This window comes from Schistocerca cancellata, chromosome 3, assembly GCF_023864275.1.
Source record: "Schistocerca cancellata isolate TAMUIC-IGC-003103 chromosome 3, iqSchCanc2.1, whole genome shotgun sequence".
Taxonomy (NCBI): domain Eukaryota; kingdom Metazoa; phylum Arthropoda; class Insecta; order Orthoptera; family Acrididae; genus Schistocerca; species Schistocerca cancellata.
In genome coordinates, this window is record NC_064628.1 from 526,784,731 (window position 1) to 526,803,818 (window position 19,088).

The 19,088-nt window shown below is 37.9% G+C and overlaps 1 protein-coding gene across 1 annotated transcript in view; it reads left to right on the top strand.

Moving 5' to 3' along the window:
* Positions 1 to 19,088, top strand: part of LOC126175357 (cytochrome P450 4g15-like) — a 156,412-nt gene that overhangs the window by 111,315 nt on the left and 26,009 nt on the right. Inside the window, exons 7-10 of the mRNA XM_049922106.1 lie at positions 2,869 to 2,995; positions 12,581 to 12,740; positions 13,522 to 13,631; positions 13,833 to 13,901. Coding sequence (XP_049778063.1) covers positions 2,869 to 2,995; positions 12,581 to 12,740; positions 13,522 to 13,631; positions 13,833 to 13,901 — 466 coding nt within the window. The remainder of the gene's footprint in view (positions 1 to 2,868; positions 2,996 to 12,580; positions 12,741 to 13,521; positions 13,632 to 13,832; positions 13,902 to 19,088) is intronic.

Here is a 19,088-nt window from a genome sequence, read left to right on the forward strand (position 1 = left end):
AGGTGGCTCCACCTTCCATTCCTTTCCCAAAGTCTATATTCACCTATTACTTTTCCTTCTCTTCCTTTTTCTACTATCGAATTACAATCCCCCATCAGTACTATTAAGTACTTCACAAGGTTTGACTACACCATGAGAAATAAAGCTTGAGGGTAGATTAAAAAATGAAGCAGAGTGTTCAAAATTCTTAGATATTTATATTGATAAGAATCTGAACTAGAAGCCATATGTTGTAGATCTTTTTAAACATCTTCAACAACTTTTGCATAATGAATAATATCATATTTTGGAGATGACAGTGTTAAAAAGTCGACTTACTTTCCCTATTTACTAATGACTTATGTTATCATATTCTTTGGTGACTCATCACTGAGGAGAAAGGTATCTGTTGCATAGAAGTGTGTAATAAGGAAAATACGAAGTGTCCCTCTGTAGAACCTCTTTCAGACAACTCTTTAAACTTTTTATGATGTTTTTCCCATCCCCCAGAGCATGGGCAGTGAGCATGCTTGCTAACATCAATAAGGGGTGGTAGTATATTGTCACACTTTAGCACAAAACACAGCATAATAATGATCATACCAAAGCTTTATATTAACAGTGAGACAATAGTGAATAATTTAATAAAAGATTTACTGAGGTTGGATCTGTTGGTTGAAATCCTGAAGAATGATAACATTCCTCTAAATATATTGATTTTAACTTTGATATAAATACCTTTAGCAATATAAATCCCTTTGATATAAATCCCATTTTAGAGGAATAAAATGTATGTGATGGGAGAACACATACAAATAATGCACTGAATGAGTGTTCAGTGTCTATCACCAGTGCAAATTTTGGTATTACTTTGTGCTGACATAGCATTCACACCTAGCAGCGTGCACTAAATAATAATGTACAAGACCCAGTACACAAAAATAGCATTTGTGGCATACACACCACCCATAACTTTTCCATCTCCAGACAAAAGCAAAATCAAATATCTCACCAAAACTGCAAATGCAAAGAAGACAGGTGAAAGACTGTGGGCTCTGCCCTGCATACTTATTCAAATGTTGATCATATGACCACCCCTTGATGCAGTGAAGATACTTTCATCCTGACCGCCATTCATAATTTTCATAATAATCATATAAATACTTATGATAAAACAATAAAAATCTTTTCAGTCATTATGTGATCTCTTAATGAACCCACTCACATATTATTTCAATAATTTTAAACAAATGTCAAACACATAGATCACCACATCCAGCACTCGAGTCAAAACACTAACTGACCTGCTTTATAAATCACATCTACAATTAACCATTGAGTGAGTGCACTTATGTATGAAATGTGCCAGACATAAGTAACATTGTCTCCTATTGTTCCATTGTTGTTTTACAATTGCAAGTCTGTACCTATTCCTTCATTATTGCTTCAGATAACACAGTGATAAGTTGTGTTATCACATGTCCAAATGAACAGCAGTAATAGAAAATAAACATTGAGGTAGGTGAAAAAATTTTTATGATCCATGCAAGAAAATAACCCAGATCCCAAGCTAGCAGCACAATTTTGCAATGAGACAGTCTTCTTTGAGATAATTAGTAATTCATTGAGCAGTTGGCTGGTAGCTTATGGAACTGTGCTGTTCAATGTTTAGAGTCAGACGTTACTGAGGAGTAACACTTGTATGCAGCAACAGAGTGATATAACGAAATCTCATTTTATTATTTAATTAATTTAAGATTAAACTATGACTTTGCTCATATATGTTTACCTTACTAACATAAAGACAGCTATTCTTTACAAGTGTACAAAGCAAGTGATACACATGCTCATGTTATAAGACACAGCTTGCCTGCTTGAGGATTAAATACAAATCGAAAGTTATTGGAATACTAAAGATGGAAATTCATGCTGGTAAGATCATTTGTGTCTCTGTGGAGGATTTCATAGTAATGGCACTATATACATTAATAAACTAAATTGTATATAACATCTCTCAATTTGTTTAATAAGATAAAAAATCTATTCATTATATTGCAGGCATTATCCTCTTACATCTGGCGATCACAAGTGTGACTTTCATTATGGATTCAATTGTTACAATTTATTATAAACAATAATGGAATAATGTTAACAATTTTTTTAACTATTAAAGCTACAGACATGGATTTATATTCAATGATCTTGTCCCATTGCCATGGCTCCAAAACTGCCGTCAGTTTTTCTCTACCTTACTTGCAATGAATTTAATGCATTTTCATTAAAATTGTATTAGTGACAATATTTCAAGTGGCAGGTCCCTCCAACTTAGCTTGTCCCTAGACCATGTTGCTGCAACACACCCCTTTTTCTGCCTGGGAAAACCCCAATGACCATTGGGCCTTGTGGCTTGCTAGACACCTTTACTTGCACTCAGCTCACCGGTCACAGTCCATCTGGCAGCTGGCTGCCCCAACAAACACTCACACTAGCCCACAACCAATCTGTCAGATTCAGACCAATCTGTGACAGTCAAACCAGCTGCTTGTAACGTTATGATTTTGGCACGTGGACAATAGCCCCAGGGTATATCTACTGCCTTATGAACCCTGTTGTCAGTGATCAGTCACAACAGTAGCATTGATAAATACAATACTAGAAGGAGACATGATTTATAATATCCATCACTCTGCCTTACATAAATCTTAAGAAATACTATCTATAGTCAGCATGCCACCGTACATTCTGCTGGAAAGATGAAATGAGTCATTCCACATCTTAGTGAGAGGTCACAAGTATGATCCATGGAACATACAGATAATAACTGCCTGCCAGGTCATTAAAGCTTCAGATGTGTTCTTAAAGTTTATTCATTCCCTTCTGTTTTTTCAGGATGTGTGATATTATTCACCAGAGAACATACAAGGTTTGGCTGAGGCTAGAACCAATATTCCGCTTGGTAGGAATGGCTAAGGAACAGTTGCAGCATCTGAATACAATACATGGTCTCTCATCAAAAGTAAGTATGGTGTGTTTCTAATGTGTAAAATGTCCACTACCAAAAAATTTTTTGTATTTTTATCTCCAAAGTGCTACTGAATGATATTATACATTGTAGCATGTATACAGGGTTTTTCAAAAAGGACTTTACAAGTTTAAAAATTCATACAAATTTAGTGAAAGAAGATATAGAGCTGGGTTTAGAGGGAAACACATCAAGTTGTTTTACCTTAAACTAAAGATGTTGTATGTGACTTCCATTGGTTATCCTGCACAAATCCCATTGGAAGTGTGTTTCTTCCCAAACTCACTGTAACATTTCAGGTGCAACTTGCTCAGTGGCAGTGTAAATTCTTGCTCTAAGTACAGGTAGAGAAGCTGGCTCAGGAGGTACAAACACAATATCCTTGATGAATCTCCATAAAAAAATCAAGTTTGTGTCAGGTCTGGGGAACTTGGGGGCCATGCAATTGGTGCATCATGGCCAATCCATTGACCTGGAAAGCAGTCACTGAGAAAATCCCAGATGTCAGCCAGATAGTGGGGTGGTGCATCATCCTGCATGAAGAAAACATTTTTGTTCTTTGTCATTATCATCGATCTGTGGTATCAAAAATTGTAACATATCCAGGTTCACTATCCCGTAGATAGTTCTCTTGTGGAAAAAAAAGGAGCCTTACACTTTGTTCTTGCTCAATGCACAAAAAATGTTCAGTTTAGGGTTATCACGAACACGTTTCAACGTTTGATGTGGATTTTCACTGTCCCAAATCCTACAGTTACATGTGTTAACCTCGCCACTTAAGTGAAAAGTTGACTCATCAGAAAAGATGATTTTGTCCAAGAAATGTTCATCCTCATGTAATCAATTCAACATATCCATATAGAAGTTCTTGCAAGCAATTTTATCGTGTCTTTTATTACTTGTATGATCGTCAGTCTGTACAGTTTCAAATGCAAATGGTTTCTTAACACATGGCAAACAGTCGCACATGGGATTTGCAGTTCACAAGATGCATGCTGGGTCAATTTTGTAAGGCTGTTGAGAAAACATTGCCTCACTCACTTAATGACATCGTCAGATGTGCTTGGACAACCTGATGATTTACCATGTCGTACCGAGCACCCTGTTTCTACAAAACATTTATGCCACTCATAAATTGTAGGCCTACTAGGAGGATCTTTCGTGCACTTGGTACAGAAATTATGCCGAACTGTTGTCACCAACTTCGATTCTTCAAACCAAAACACACAGCTAAGACACTCAGTTAAAGTGAAGGCAACCATCTTTAAAGCAACAGCCACTAACGCTCCTTACAGTATGATTTGGCATTAGTGAACTAATTCAGCATTAGTGAACTACACAAGACAAAACTTGATGTATTTCCCTACAAGTTGACACTACAGTCACCTCTGTAGGTACTATGAATTAATTTATATGAATTTTTAAAGTTGTAAAGTCCTTTCTGAAACACCCTGTATTTACTGGAGTCTTCATTCATAAAATACATTGAAATCTTAGGAGTTACAGTATGAACAGTAACAAACAATGAAGCCACCCATAATATGAATTACACTTTTCCTTGTATATCAACAATGTAAGGAAAAGTCGGACTGCTACTTACTGTAAAGATACTCATTAAGTTGCAGACAGGCACAACTAAAAGATGTTTCTACACTAGGTTTTGGCCAAAGCCTTTGTCAGAAAAAGAAACACACACACATTCATTCACACAGGCAGCACACCTCACACACATATGACTGCCACCTCTGGCAGGTCAGACCAGCATTCAGTATCAGTTTGAAGTAGGTCAACCATTTAATTGATGATGGCTAATAGCAAATGTAGCAAAAGCCATTTTTCATGAAATATGAAAACTATATCATTCACTGCAAAGCTAATATGATTACCCAATCTACATCCAAAGTACAATTTTCACATAAGCTAAGAACCACTAGACAAATACGTCCAAATATTACATCCCTGATTTTAGAAGTTATCAATACTTGGCTTTTCACCACTTTACTGTGTTTTCCCACAGCTTCCTTTGTTTTTAATCCTACCACTTGCATTTCTACAAAGTCCTTTCCATTTTTTGATATGTCTCTGAGGTTTTTTTTATTCTGAAAATAGGCTACTTTCCATTTTTTGATATGTCTCTGAGGTTTTTTTATTCTGAAAATAGGCTACTAATTAAACATTTTCCTTCCCATTCCTCAGTCTTAACATTACTGTGTGGTCAGCCTGACTCATTACATTACTCTTTCCCTTTAGAATTCTCATACAACAAATTATTCTCAATTTCTTTGAATCCCATTTCATGTAAATTTCTTTTTCCACAAGTTTTTCCTTTTTGGTTTTGAACATGTTTCGGATACACCAAGTTCCTCATTAATGAAATTTTCTTCAAATGCAGGTTGATTTACAACACAATTTATAAGGGTACACATTCTTCCCTTAACATTTTTTTTTTTTTTTTTTTTTTTTATTTTCTCCCACCAGATTGGGTATAAAGTTTCACAATTTTTTTCTCAGTCTCATAATTATTCCAAAGCATCCTTAAGAATTTTTCTCTTTTTCCCTCCAAACTCATGCACAATCTCAACTCATTAGAACACTTTTAACTTTCATCTCTCAACACTTTAATGAGCAGTAACTCACCGAAACTAATAGACAACATGTGATTTTCAAGTGCCATTTCATTAGCAAACCCTATTTTTCCCATTTTCAATATCTGAACCAACATATTTACTATTTAAATTCATTACCTCATGCTCATTTATTTCAATGTAAATCTCACTGTTAACCTCTGAATCTTCATTATTATTAATCTCACTTTCCTGACTGCCATCAACATCAGTAACATTAATTACAAGGGTAGACCAATAAATAAGTTTCTCTACTTTATTTCTCTCTAAAAGAAACCATACCCATGATGTGAGGGATGACAAGTTGGACTGATATGTGTTGGCAATGTTCATACCAGCTTGTGATGCATACCACAGTATGTTGCCTGTACACTGCCAGCTAGCATGGAGTTACCACTATTAAGTGTGTCTGCTTTTGAGGTGCAGTCTGTCTTTATTTTATTTTCACAGCAAAACAACTATCTGATGTCAATATCCTTTTGGAATCAACCTCTATCTATTTGGTAGGCTGTAGGAGGATTCAAATGGTTCAACACTGGCATGTACAGTTTGTCGAAGAGTGTGAAACTGAGCATGATACACAGTGCACAGGGAGACTCACTACAGTGACATGTGATGATGCCATTATTTCAGTTCTTAATATTGTGGAGGAAGATAGTCATGTTACCATTGACAACATCCTAATGCAGCTACTTCCTGGGGTTGCAATTGGATTCTCAGCCATTGCAAAGACCCTGACAGACCATCTTCACTATCACAAAGTCTGTGCAAGATGGGTGTGATGTTCACAAGCAACAACTGATGAGTCCGGATATAACGTTTCTGGAAACGCATCAGACAGAGGGAGATCTGCTGTTCAAATGGCTTTTACTCCTGAGATGAAATGTCAGGGTATTGTGTGCAAGAACCCTGGAAAAAGTGACACAAAAAAAGGCGAAGGTCACACATTTGGCAGGGAAATGTATGGCAACCATCTTTTGGGTTTTGCTTGTTCACTACCTGTTTTGCAACACCACAATGAATGCAGAGAGATACTCCAATGTCCTGAAGGCTCTGCTAGCTGCAATTGAAAAATAGTCCTGGAGTTTTGTCTCTTCCTTCACGACAATGCTCAACCACATACAGCTTGAATGATCCAGGTGGAACTTAGTAGATTCAACTGGGAAGTGTTCCCAGATTCTCCATATTCACCAGATATTGCCCCAAACGATTTTCACATGTTCCTCCAACTCAAAGTTCACTGTGGAGGTAAGCACTTTAACAGTGATGATGAAGTGACATCTACAGTGAACAGCTGGTTACAAGCACAGGTCACAAACTCATACAACACTCGTTTGGAAAAACTTGGGTCATAATACTGAGATTGCTTGGAACAACATTGCAACTATGTAGAAAAGTTGGGGGTTGTTTTGGGGAAGGAGACCAGACAGCGAGGTCATCAGTCGCATCGGATTAAGGAAGGATGGGGAAGGAAATCGGCCATGCCCTTTGGAAGGAACCACACCGGCATTTGCCTGGAGCGATTTAGGGAAATCACGGAAAATCTAAATCAGGATGGCCCGAATATGTAGAAAAGTAACAGAAGCATTGTACAATGTTGATAAAATTATTTCAACATGATAAATTGTGTTCATTGCTTTTTTATAACACATAGGGAAACTTACTGGATGCACCTCACACAATCTGTTCCAAATCTCCCCTCCCCCTCCCTCCCCCACCTACGAACAATATCTGATCATCCATCATCACTTTATGCCCTACTGTATTGACAATTACTAAATCACTCTCCACTTCAGTCACTATATAATTAAACAATTTTTCCAAGTCAGACTCAGTACAACAATCATTTTCTATTTCAGCTTTTTGTTAAATATTATCCTATACTGTTAAATTACACACCAAGCTGCCCCTGCCCAAAATATTAAACATAAGACTAATGGGCGAGACTTTGTCATGACATACATGATGCACAAGACTAGAAAGTTTGTTATAGAAAATGATTGTGGTGTCAGTATCTGTGAAACTAATTAGTGTAATGCAGTCGCTAAATTTTGAGGGTTACTGAATTAAAAGCAGCACCATGGCAGCTGTGTGTGAGGCAGGCAGACAGACACAGATGCACTGATATGTAATTTCTCAAGCAAGCCTTTTTGTACAGCACATGGCGGATGTGCCAAGCAGCATAATCATGGTGACTTCACAGGAAAGTTGTGCAACTATGAGCCAGGCTGTGGAGCATTTCCACACCACAGAAGCGAAAGTGCTGATTTGAATGTGCCTGGAAGCAATGTACTGGCATAACAAGTGAGATGTTAACCACTATAAATACCATCTGATTCTTGTACAATTATGCACAGTCTGGCAGTACCCTCCATGACATTGGGGCTATGCACATCTCCATCACACTATGGGCCAGTCAGCAGTTGATGCTGGTCTGGCGTGATTCTAACTCTGGTCCTGTGGACTTAAAATGCCACAACAGATGAGCCATCCCTAGGCTTAGGCTCCATGGCAGCACCAAACTTCTGCTTGGAGGGCAGTGGTTCACATTCAGTGTGGTACTGTCACCATCCTTCTGCATCAGGGTGAGCTTCTAACCCAGTAGCAGTGGATACTTTAGACAGTTCAGCAGATGTATTTGTCTCTGGCACTGTTCACACAGCCATCCTGCTGCTGCAACCTTTTTACGTCATAGGCACTGCCATTGGACCAGGTGCTCACAGAGGGCATATCCAGAGGTCATGCAGCACTCTGACATTGTAATTTAAGACTAAATCAAATATGTTGTGTCATACAGTGGAGTTTTCCTAGCAATCCCTGGCCAGCACCATGGCCTCCACAACCCGCCACTCCACTGCCTCTACATCATAACAGCCCCACTTAATCTGGATCACTAGTGGACCTCATCTGGAAACTGGTACCAGCATACAACATGGCTTTGCAACCAGAGTACGCAATTTCATCAGACAGTGGGATGAGTGAGCAGTTGTGAGTAGTTGTTTTCCATGTTTTATGTGTAGAGGGATGAAGTCTAAGTGAGTGATCTATAGGGATTTCAGAGTTACGTTGGTATAGCCAGGGAACTGGCTGATGTTCTGCTATTCCATGGCAATGGAAATGAGCATTGCTTATGACCTATGACGTGTGATTAGTGTAACCCAACAAGTCATTCTGCACCTTGTACAGTGTCAGACCCAGTACTGTAATTCATGTTAACTGTCATCGCTATGAGCATATGACTAGTCAGCGCACAGAGTCAAGACAGATGATGATAAGACATTAAAGCACACTGTAAGTATGTGTTGTGTCATGTGGCCCATTGCGAGTGTATTCTGTGTTCTTTAGTGTATAGTGGAGATAATGGCAGTCTCAAGCACAAGGTTCAGTAATCAGGATCCAGTTCAGGCATTGGTTAATTAAATGATGGAGTTAAAAGCATATAATGCAGATTTGTGTAATGGGCTTGCAGCTAGGGAAGAAGAACTGGAATTAGCCAGACAACCTACTCCTTTATTAGGTCCAGCCACAGCCAATCTGTGGAAAGTTGACTGATGACATAGTGTCATTTTTGGATGATCTCCAGTTAGCAGCTAATATTCAGGCTGGTCACGGGATCAGTTAGTACTTGTGACAAAGTTTTGGCTAGTAGGGGAAGCCAAGACATATTTCAGATGTACAGAGGGACACAGATATTTGATGAATTGTAAAAAGGTCTGCTACAAAGGTACAAGAAGCAAAACAGCATAAGGTTTCCTCATGAACACTTGGGTGATCATCAAAGAGACGTAAGGGCTCAGTAGAAAATTTTGTGGAGAGAATATTGAAAGTGAATGTATATACACATGAATTAGGGGAAAGTGACGAGGCAAACTGGGTCATAACCCTTTGAAATGGAGCAGAGGGCATTGGATGCATTTTTAAGGAAATTGCTACCTGATAAGTCTAGAAGGGTGAGAACAGATACCCTGGAGGATTTATACTCTGTTGTCAGATTAGCCATGGAATTTGAAGAGATTGGTCTAGTAACTGGACTGCGGGACAAGTGAGGAGTATTCTTCACTAGTATGTGGCGTTATAGATGTGGGAGAATGGGACACATACAGAGGCAATATTGTCAATTTTAGTGCAGTAGAAGTGGTGCAGCTGGACACTAACAGTGAAGTTGTAGATATTGTAAGGGGAAATAAGGGTGAATAAGCTGGTGTTAAACACAAAAGGGAACCCAGGTCCGCTGCCCAGAGTTCCCAATAAATTTCAGTGCAACTAATATGGATGCAGAAGTGGAGTGTAGTATAGTGGGAACAATGAAGGATAAAAAGCACAACTTTTTATTGGACACAGGGGCAACTTTGATTCAGTGAACCACTCTTTATTACTTAACAAACTTAAGAGCTACAAGATCAAGGGTACTGCATTACAGTGGCTCAGTTCTTATCTGATAGAAAGGAAACAAGGAGTTATTTTAACTTTAAATTCTGTTAACTACTACTGAGTGGAGAAAAAGTTCCCAAGGGGTCCTACAGGGTTCAATAATGGATCCATACCTGTTCTTGTTGTATGCCAATGATTTACCATTAAATACCAGTGCTCATTCAGGCTTGTTTGCAAATGACACATCAGTCCTGATAGAAGATGACACTCTTGGAAAAATTCCAGATAGTGTACAAAATGTTCTAGGACCTCCTGAATCCCTGGTTCCATAAAAATGGACTAAAACTGAATGGGACAAAGACCTCAATAATGCAGTTTGTCTCTAAATCATCAGCAATGGGCCCCTTAAAAATAGCTCATAATAATGAGTTGATGACAGAAGAAACCCATGTGAAATTATTGAGCCTAAACCTTCATAAAAGTCTTAACTGGAAGACACTTAAAGACTTCTTGGCAAATATCTGAAACACCCTAGCTTTTGCAATGTTTATTTTATCTGCTTCCACTCATGTGGACACAAGAAAGAACAACTGTCATAGTTATTTCAAATCATTTATGCAGTGTGGAACAATTTTATGGGGAAATTCTATAAATAGTGCAAGGCTATTAATTCTTCAGAAGAAAATTATTAGAAATGTGTGCAGACCATAAAAATGAGTCATGACACCCAACATTAAACACATTAAAAATACTAACCATTCCTCCATTGTACATTTTAGAAATTTTGACTTTCGTATATAACAACCAATGTAAATTTGAAAAGTACCACTTTAACCACAGCAATGTTATTCATCACAAGGAAAACCTCAGACTTCCCTCACATAATGTAAAGCTTTATGCTCAGACACCACTATACATGGGGCTAGAGGTCACAAACTACACGGTAGGAACATATTCAATGTGGACCTTGGCTCTTTGAAAAGACTACGCCATAATATTTTTTTAGAAAAATGTTACTATACCAGTTAAGAATTCATGGAAGACAGTTTTAGAGTTTGAACAGTAGACAGGCATAGACAGCTAATCTGTAAACCATTAATATATAACAAACATTTTACTGTTATATGTATTTATGGGAATGGGTTCAGTAATTGGGATATAGAAAACTTAATTCCCATATATGTCATATCTCATATATATATCTAAAAAGAAAGATGATGAGACTTACCAAACAAAAGCGCTGGCAGGTTGATAGACACACAAACATACACACAAAATTCAAGCTTTCGCAACAAACGGTTGCTTCGTCAGGAAAGAGGGAAGGAGAGGGAAAGACGAAAGGATGTGGGTTTTAAGGGAGAGGGTAAGGAGTCATTCCAATCCCGGGAGCGGAAAGACTTACCTTAGGGGGAAAAAAGGACAGGTATACACTCGCGTGCACACACACACACACACACATATCCATCCACATATACACAGACACAAGCAGACTTCAAAACGTGCAGCTTAAAATTTAAAACATGTGAAGGAAGGCTACAGTAGTGATGAAAAATTGCATAGAAGGGGACCCCAATTACTTGATTGAGGGTGACCTGGTAAAGACAGTTTCAGCAACAAGACATACTGGTGTTGGGCATGTATCTGTTCTGAGGTGCCATGACCGGCCTCATTTAAACTCTTCTGTTAGGAGAGTTAATTTTGAAGTGGAGCAGCTGGTTGGGTCAGGTATTGGGTTTCATGTCAGTATGGTTCCTGTTGACTGTATCAGTAGGTGGACTATATTAGGCAAGCTCTTCACCTCAAGAGGAAAGGCTAGGCTAATAGCAAACAACTTAAGAGGTGGGGGGCACTATCACAAGTTATAAAATACCAGTGGTTACAAGTGACAGAACAGCACTTTTTAGGGGAGGGAGGGCAGAAACAAGATGTTTTCAGAGACAGGCTAAAAATGACATTCACACTGATAAAACAGGCAGCCAGAAAGCAAATTTTAGTGTACACAATTCATGCAAACAGTCCCTGATTGCAACTGAATATATTTGAAAATTGACAGAAAAATTAGGTTCATCCAGTTGTAACTCACCCAGTGCACAAAATCAGTTATATTTATTGCAGCAGAATATCTTAGGACTGAGCTTAATGAGTTGCTTATTTGTGTTGAAGAATTAGAGTTGAGCAAAACAGTTGATATAATCTGCCTCTCTCAACATCATGTGACCACTGGTACAGATATTTTAAATGTTACAGGATTCAAGTTAGCTTCTTACTTCTGTGGAGAAAATATGGAGAAAGCAAGAGTCGCCACATTTGTCAGAAACTGAACAAGAATCATCTCATTTTTGGGACTATGGAATGAAAACTGAGTCTAGTCTAATCTACACCTGGACCCAACTGAAAAGAATGTCAGTTATTTCAAAATGACTTTTCATTACTACACTTTTGTCCTTCTTTCCACTCTCTCCCTTTCTTCCATAGCTCCTCAATCTATTCATCCCTCAACAACCACAGACATATGTAAATCTCTGGGAAACAATTTCTGATACATAATGTCACTATTTATTTGGTTTTTTGTCACACATAACAGGTAATCAAGAAGAAGAAAGAAGAATTTCTCAAAAGGAAAGAGAGCCCTGTGATCAATAATTATGAGGCAGCTGAATACCTTGAAACAGAGAAAGAAGCTCAGAAAGGAACTTACTTTGATCAGAGCCAAGGCTTAAAAGATGACCTGGACGATGATGTTGGTATGTTTATTAATGACAGCAAAGTCCCAAATTATTTCTCACTACTATAAACATAACTTATATTTCTTCTATTTTTCAATATTTTTGTCCTTTTATACTATTTGAATGTGCTGAACTGCCACAGCAGTTAGAGCACACTGTGCCTTAGATGTGACTGACTGCTACTGCGGCCATGCATCATTAAATGTATGTGGTGCACTTTATTGCTGCAGAAAATTTGAGAGTTGTGCATGTTTAGTGTTTAACTGTGATGAACTTCTGTGCTGCCACTACCACATTCCATCACTGTCACATTTTATCACTGGTTCCAAACACAATAGAAGATGTTAAAAATCAAGTTGTGTTGTAAATAATGAAATTAAGCAGTCTTTTCTTGTCTGTACTGCAAAATATCATTAAAATGAATGGATGACAAAAATGTTGTCTGAGCTCGTATTTTAAATTTGTTTATGTGCCTCTGCTAGGAAAACACATTACATATGAGCAAAATTTTCATAAGTAGTGTTCCTAACTCTTCTAGTGCCTGTTAAAGACCCACTGTAAAAATAAGTGACGAGAACTTGTAACGGCATAGGCCTTTTTCAGCACTTAGAGCACAACAAGCAGCATGAGAGTGCAGCACCCAAGGACTATCTCTTGCAAGCTGCTCACTACAGCCCGATGGTTAACAGTGCTGTAAATTTAATTTTTCTCATTTGACACTTATGCTAGTACACAATATTTTAGAGATATGTCATGAATAAAAGGTCAATAATTATCTTCATTATGCTCTTCTTCACAGGTGAGAAGAAACGGATGGCATTTCTTGACTTAATGATTGAGTCTGCTCAATCTGGAGCTGTAATATCTGATGATGAAATAAAGGAAGAAGTTGACACTATCATGTTTGAGGTGAAATTCTATATACAGTATTTCTGAATTATATCATGTCTTTTATGTGTTTACAGATCTTACACAAAAGTGAAATTTTTAGTAACTAGACATTAGGCTATGCAATACTGTTCTCCCCTTCAATTAAATGGCATATTTACATAAATTAAAGACAGCAAATAAAGAGTAAACTTATAATGTCATTTGCTTCACATATTTCAGGGACATGATACTACTGCTGCTGCCTCTAGTTTTACACTGTGTCTTCTGGGTATCCATCAAGCAGTTCAGGTAATCTTTATAATTCTAACTTTCAATACAAAGAAAAAAATTAAATGAATAAAAAGTGTAAAATAGGGGATAAGTGATTTAAAATTTTGTGTAGGGTGCTTTTATTTGGGGGCAGCCATGGTATTCAAAAGGAAGTTCTGAATTTAATAGTAAACTAAAATAATCATTTGTTTGTGGTTATTACTGGTTTTCTGCAAACTATCTAATTATATATATCCAGAAAACAATTACTGCAGATATCCACACAGTATAGAATATGCAACCCTTAACTCCACATACAAGTTATTCACCAGAAAATGTGGAAAATGTAAGTGCCACAAGTTTCTTGGAGTATGGATCCAGGAGGACCTGAGATGAGTCCAACATACAAAATACATAATCAGTAAACTGAACAACCTCTGCTTCTGCATAATGGTTATTTCAAGCTGCATATGAAAGAAAACAACACAAAATATGTACTTTGCCAAATCAGTATTCTATTGCAGTATGGCTAACCTTCTGGTTAAACTCTAGTGCTAGCTTAGTTGTTTCAAAGCCCAAAAGAGAACTGTACAATCTATGGAATGTGTACCTGGCTGAAACCCATGGAAACCCTTATTTTAAAAACTTCAACTATCTAACAGGTTAAGAACTTATATGTGTACTTTATTATTGTAGTAATATAATGATAGTAGAAAAGTCCTCATATTTTGTTAAGTGGAAATAGTTGAATGTGTTGCATCCTGCATAAATTGAAGTAATTGAACAGCTGTAGGGTTACAGTTAAGTGCATTGATGAAAATTACATATATACCAGGTGGTTATAATTAAACCTTCCCATTTAACATGTTATAGCATGGAAACTAATTACCGCATGAGTACCAGAGTTGGTATGATTAATGTCAAGGAAGTGGGGAAGAGAAACAATGCAGATTCAATTCAACTGAAACATTTTTAATGTGCTGCTATAGTACATCATACCATTACATACCAGTAGCATTACTGCTACAAAATGGGTTCAATATGGCACCCATCAGTGTCCAGAAGAGTGTGAAAATGCAGGATTGCATTCTGCACATCTGAAAAAAAGCACGTCTGTAGGATACTGGCTATCTCTCTTGATATGCAGCGTTTCAAATCAGCACATGTGTGAATGTTCCCCTGGTAAGCCCTGTCCTTCAGGTAGCCCCACAACCAGAAATCAGAGGGAGTGAGATCAGACGATCATGTCAGCCAAGCATTTGGAAACAATCCACTGATAATTCATTTGTTTCCAAATAAGTTTAAGTTTCAGAGAAACAGGTGAAATTCATGAGTGATGTGTAGTGGGGCCCCATCTTATATGAAAACTGTTGAGTTCAATGTGTCTTTCTCCTGTAGGGTGGGTATGATATGCTGGTGAAGTATACCGCAGTAATGCTGGCCAGTCACACTGCACTTCTTTGGTCCTTGAGCACCAACCTGTTCAAAAAAGAATGGGCCAATGGTGAATGTAGCCATGAAGCCATGCCATATGGTGACATGTTCACCATACAGAGGAACTTCATGCAGAGTCACTGGAGGTGAAGATGCACACACTCAACAATTCTTTGTGTTCACCTCTCACCTGTCAGAGAAAAATAATCTTTGTCTGTCCATAAGATGGTCCAGGGCCAGTTTTCATCAACTTCAATCCTTGTGATAAAGTGGAGAGCGAAGTTAACACATCATTGTGCATCCTGTGGTGCAAGCTGCTGTGCAATATGGATCTTGTATGGACACCATTTGAGAATGGTTCGAAGCCCCTTCCATACAGGGGACCGTGGGATGTTCAACTGTTGTGACACAGCACGCGCACTGCCTGGCAATCAGGAATTGCACACAGCATTGTCTGCCAAAGCAACAGCGATTTCATCAACTGCCTGTGGTGCAACCATTCCTGGAGCGATGCACAGTTCTCCAGCTGATTCGAACTTCTTCATGGAAAAAGAGAACACTTCCATAATCCTTTCAGTTTGCATTATTCAGGAAGCGCAGCTGCAGCATTACTACTGTTTTGATGATAAAGCTTCACCAATAATGCCCTGCTCCTTTTGTCCAAGCTCATGTTGACACATCAACATGTGCACTGTGACTGGTCACATGTGTGAGACTATGAATCATGATGACTGATCACAGCAGCTGGTTGCCGTAGTTGGAACTGGATGGTGGCGCTGTGACACATGGAAACCATGCACCCCATACTCTAGATATTAATGCTACCAAGTTTGGTACTCATAGGGTAATTAGTTTCTGTGTTATAACATGTTAAATAGGGAAAGTTTAATTATAAACACCTGCTATATAGTCTTAGACATAAATCCTGGTTATCAGCTGGCCACCACAGAGACTAAATCTGGCTCATTCACTTAAGGTGACCAGTAAAAACTGGTTGCCACTCAAGAGTTCTAAGTTCAGCCATCCTACTGCAGTATGTGGAAGTCTGTGAAGTAAGTGTTTTCGTTGTCTTCTCCTTGAGTTGTTACAGTGCTGTATCAGCTTGTGGTCTTGTGGTAAACACTGCAAGATGTAGACATAAAGCCATGAGTTTAAAGATAATTTGCTTCACTTTCTAACCCACCAATTACAGCAAAAACTTCCAGAAACTATTTGGAAAAACAGCTCATGGCTGTATCAAGATCACAACAGTCTACACTCAAGATTTCCTTGCCCTCCAGCAGCTACTGGCTACACATCACCCACCACCTAACATCAGGCCCTATCTGACCTGGTGAACACAGTATGGCATTATAAGTGTATTTCCCAACTGTCATTTTATTATTTGAATTTCAAGTATTTATCTTGCATTTGTAAATTGGATTTTAAATACTTGAAACATATTTACTTTGTTCAAGCATCATAAAATAGTGTCCCAAATGGAGAATGGTCTAACATTAGTGATGTAATGATCGCTTTGCATTTGATAGGATGGTTATGGCAGTGAGGGCAGCTCACAGCCTTTGTATTCTGTGTGGGGTGTGTGCCTTTGGGCAAACACATCAGAAAAGGATCTTCTTGTTTCGAGAAAGAATGTTCTGGTATGAACGATTTCCCACATTCAGGAAGCCTTGACATCTGACATATGTGACAAACTGCAACCATTTAATCATCATGCAAAATTTGCTTTCTAAGTTGGGTGTAGGAGTACTTCATGGTCTAATTAGAACCAACAAAAATCAGACTCTTGTGGTAATTGCATTATTTCTGCAGATAACTGTTTAACAAATATTACCATCTGCTATGCAACTGCAATGACAATCACTACAAAGGTCCTATATGTTACAGTTAGTTAAGTAATTAGCTTGCTGCAGTCCTGCTGCCACTATTTTTAAAGATACTGAGAAAATAGTTATTCGAATAAATAACTGCTACACTCTGATTCATGTATTTGACAACAGACACACACTTGCCATTTTGATGAAGTAGAGTCTATTCTGAACAATTTGTGCTTAATAAGTGTCAGTGAATTGAAAATTTAAGTTATAGACTGTAAGAAGGTTATTGTATGAGTAAATTACAATTTCTCTTATCATTTATTTTGTGGGAAACCTGTTTCTTTCTGTCTTACCCCTACTGCAGCCATGAGAGAATGATCACGTATTCAGTGCCTCGCTAGGGGTTAAATGGTCACTGTTCATCACATGTGTCAGTTATCAAAACTTCCTGAATGTGTAAAATCATCCATACCAGAAAAGTCCTCCTTGAAACAAGAAAATCCTTTTCTGATGTGTTTCACCCAAAACCACTCATACAACACACATTAAAAAGGTTTCAACTTGCCTTCACCACACTATTAAACACAAAACAGACAATATGTTGGAAATGTTAGAACTTTCTCCACTTGGGACTGTTTTAAAATGCTTGAACAAGGTTTATAAGTTTCAACTATGCAAAATTCAATACATAGGTAAAAGATAAATGCTAAAACTTCAAATAATAAAATGACAGTTGGTAAATACATTCATAGCACTGCACTACATTCAACTGGTCGGATGGTGCCTGATGTCAGGCAGCAAGTCAAGTGTGGCTGGTAGCCAGTAACATGTGGCCGCTGGGGGGTGAGAAAACTCTCAAGTATAATCTGTTCTGATCTTGATACAGCCAAGATCTGTTTTTTGGAATTGTTTCTGGAAGTTTGTACTGTTACTGGTGGGTTAGAATGTGCAGTGAATTTACTTTTGTGGTTAAATCACACAGATAACTTTAGCAGACATCCAAAATGCAGTTTAAAAAATAGAGAAAGGAATGGACTCAAACTCATGACTTTATTTCTACATGTCTGGAAGCTTACCACTAGACCATGAGCTGAAACAGCACTGTAACAACACATGAGAAAGGCAACATTTTCTCCACAGACATCCACATCCTACAGTGCTGCCAGATTACACATATAGTGTGACTTGAGGCAGCTGGTTTCATTGGCTGCCTTAAGTGAATGAGTTGGACTTAATCTCTGCAATGGCCAGCTGGCGGTCAGGCTTTATGTTTAAGACAGCACATCTAAATCCGTTGAGAACTTTTTGCAGTCACTGTGATGTTTAAGTACATTTGGTTACTGTTGTAAGTTTAGAATTTATATGTTATGACATAAAAATTTGACCTGTCCAATATTATAATGTACTTGCTGTACAGATATTATTAAAAAGGACTAATAAAGAATACAGTACAGTGCAATACACAGCAGCAGGCCTGCTGATATAATATGGCCTGGATCTGAATATAAAATTTCTCAGTGGAAGATGCACTTAAACTGACTGTGTTAAAAATTAAAGCAGGGGGCTGGATTAAGACTTCAAAACATGTGCCCGCTATTCTGAGGTACACCAGCATCATTTGTTAATATTAAGTTCCATATTGTTATTGTTAGTCTCCAGTTCTGCAAAATTCCATAGAGGATGTCCCTACAATCATTCAGAAATAATACTTCCCAGTGGCGTAACAACAGGCATCTAAGAAATGTTTTCAACTGAAATTTCTACTGTATAGTAGAGTTTTACTTAAACTAACTTTATAAGAAACTGTATTAACACTGTCGTTAGTCATAATCTACTATGTATTCAATCACTCCATTCTTTCACGTACCATGTTCTGTAAATTCCATTCTTTTCATTCTTTCACACACCATGTTCTGTAAATTTCATTCTCAAACAAAGTCTTTAGCAATGTGGAATGAGTCAAGTTGTAGTCTTT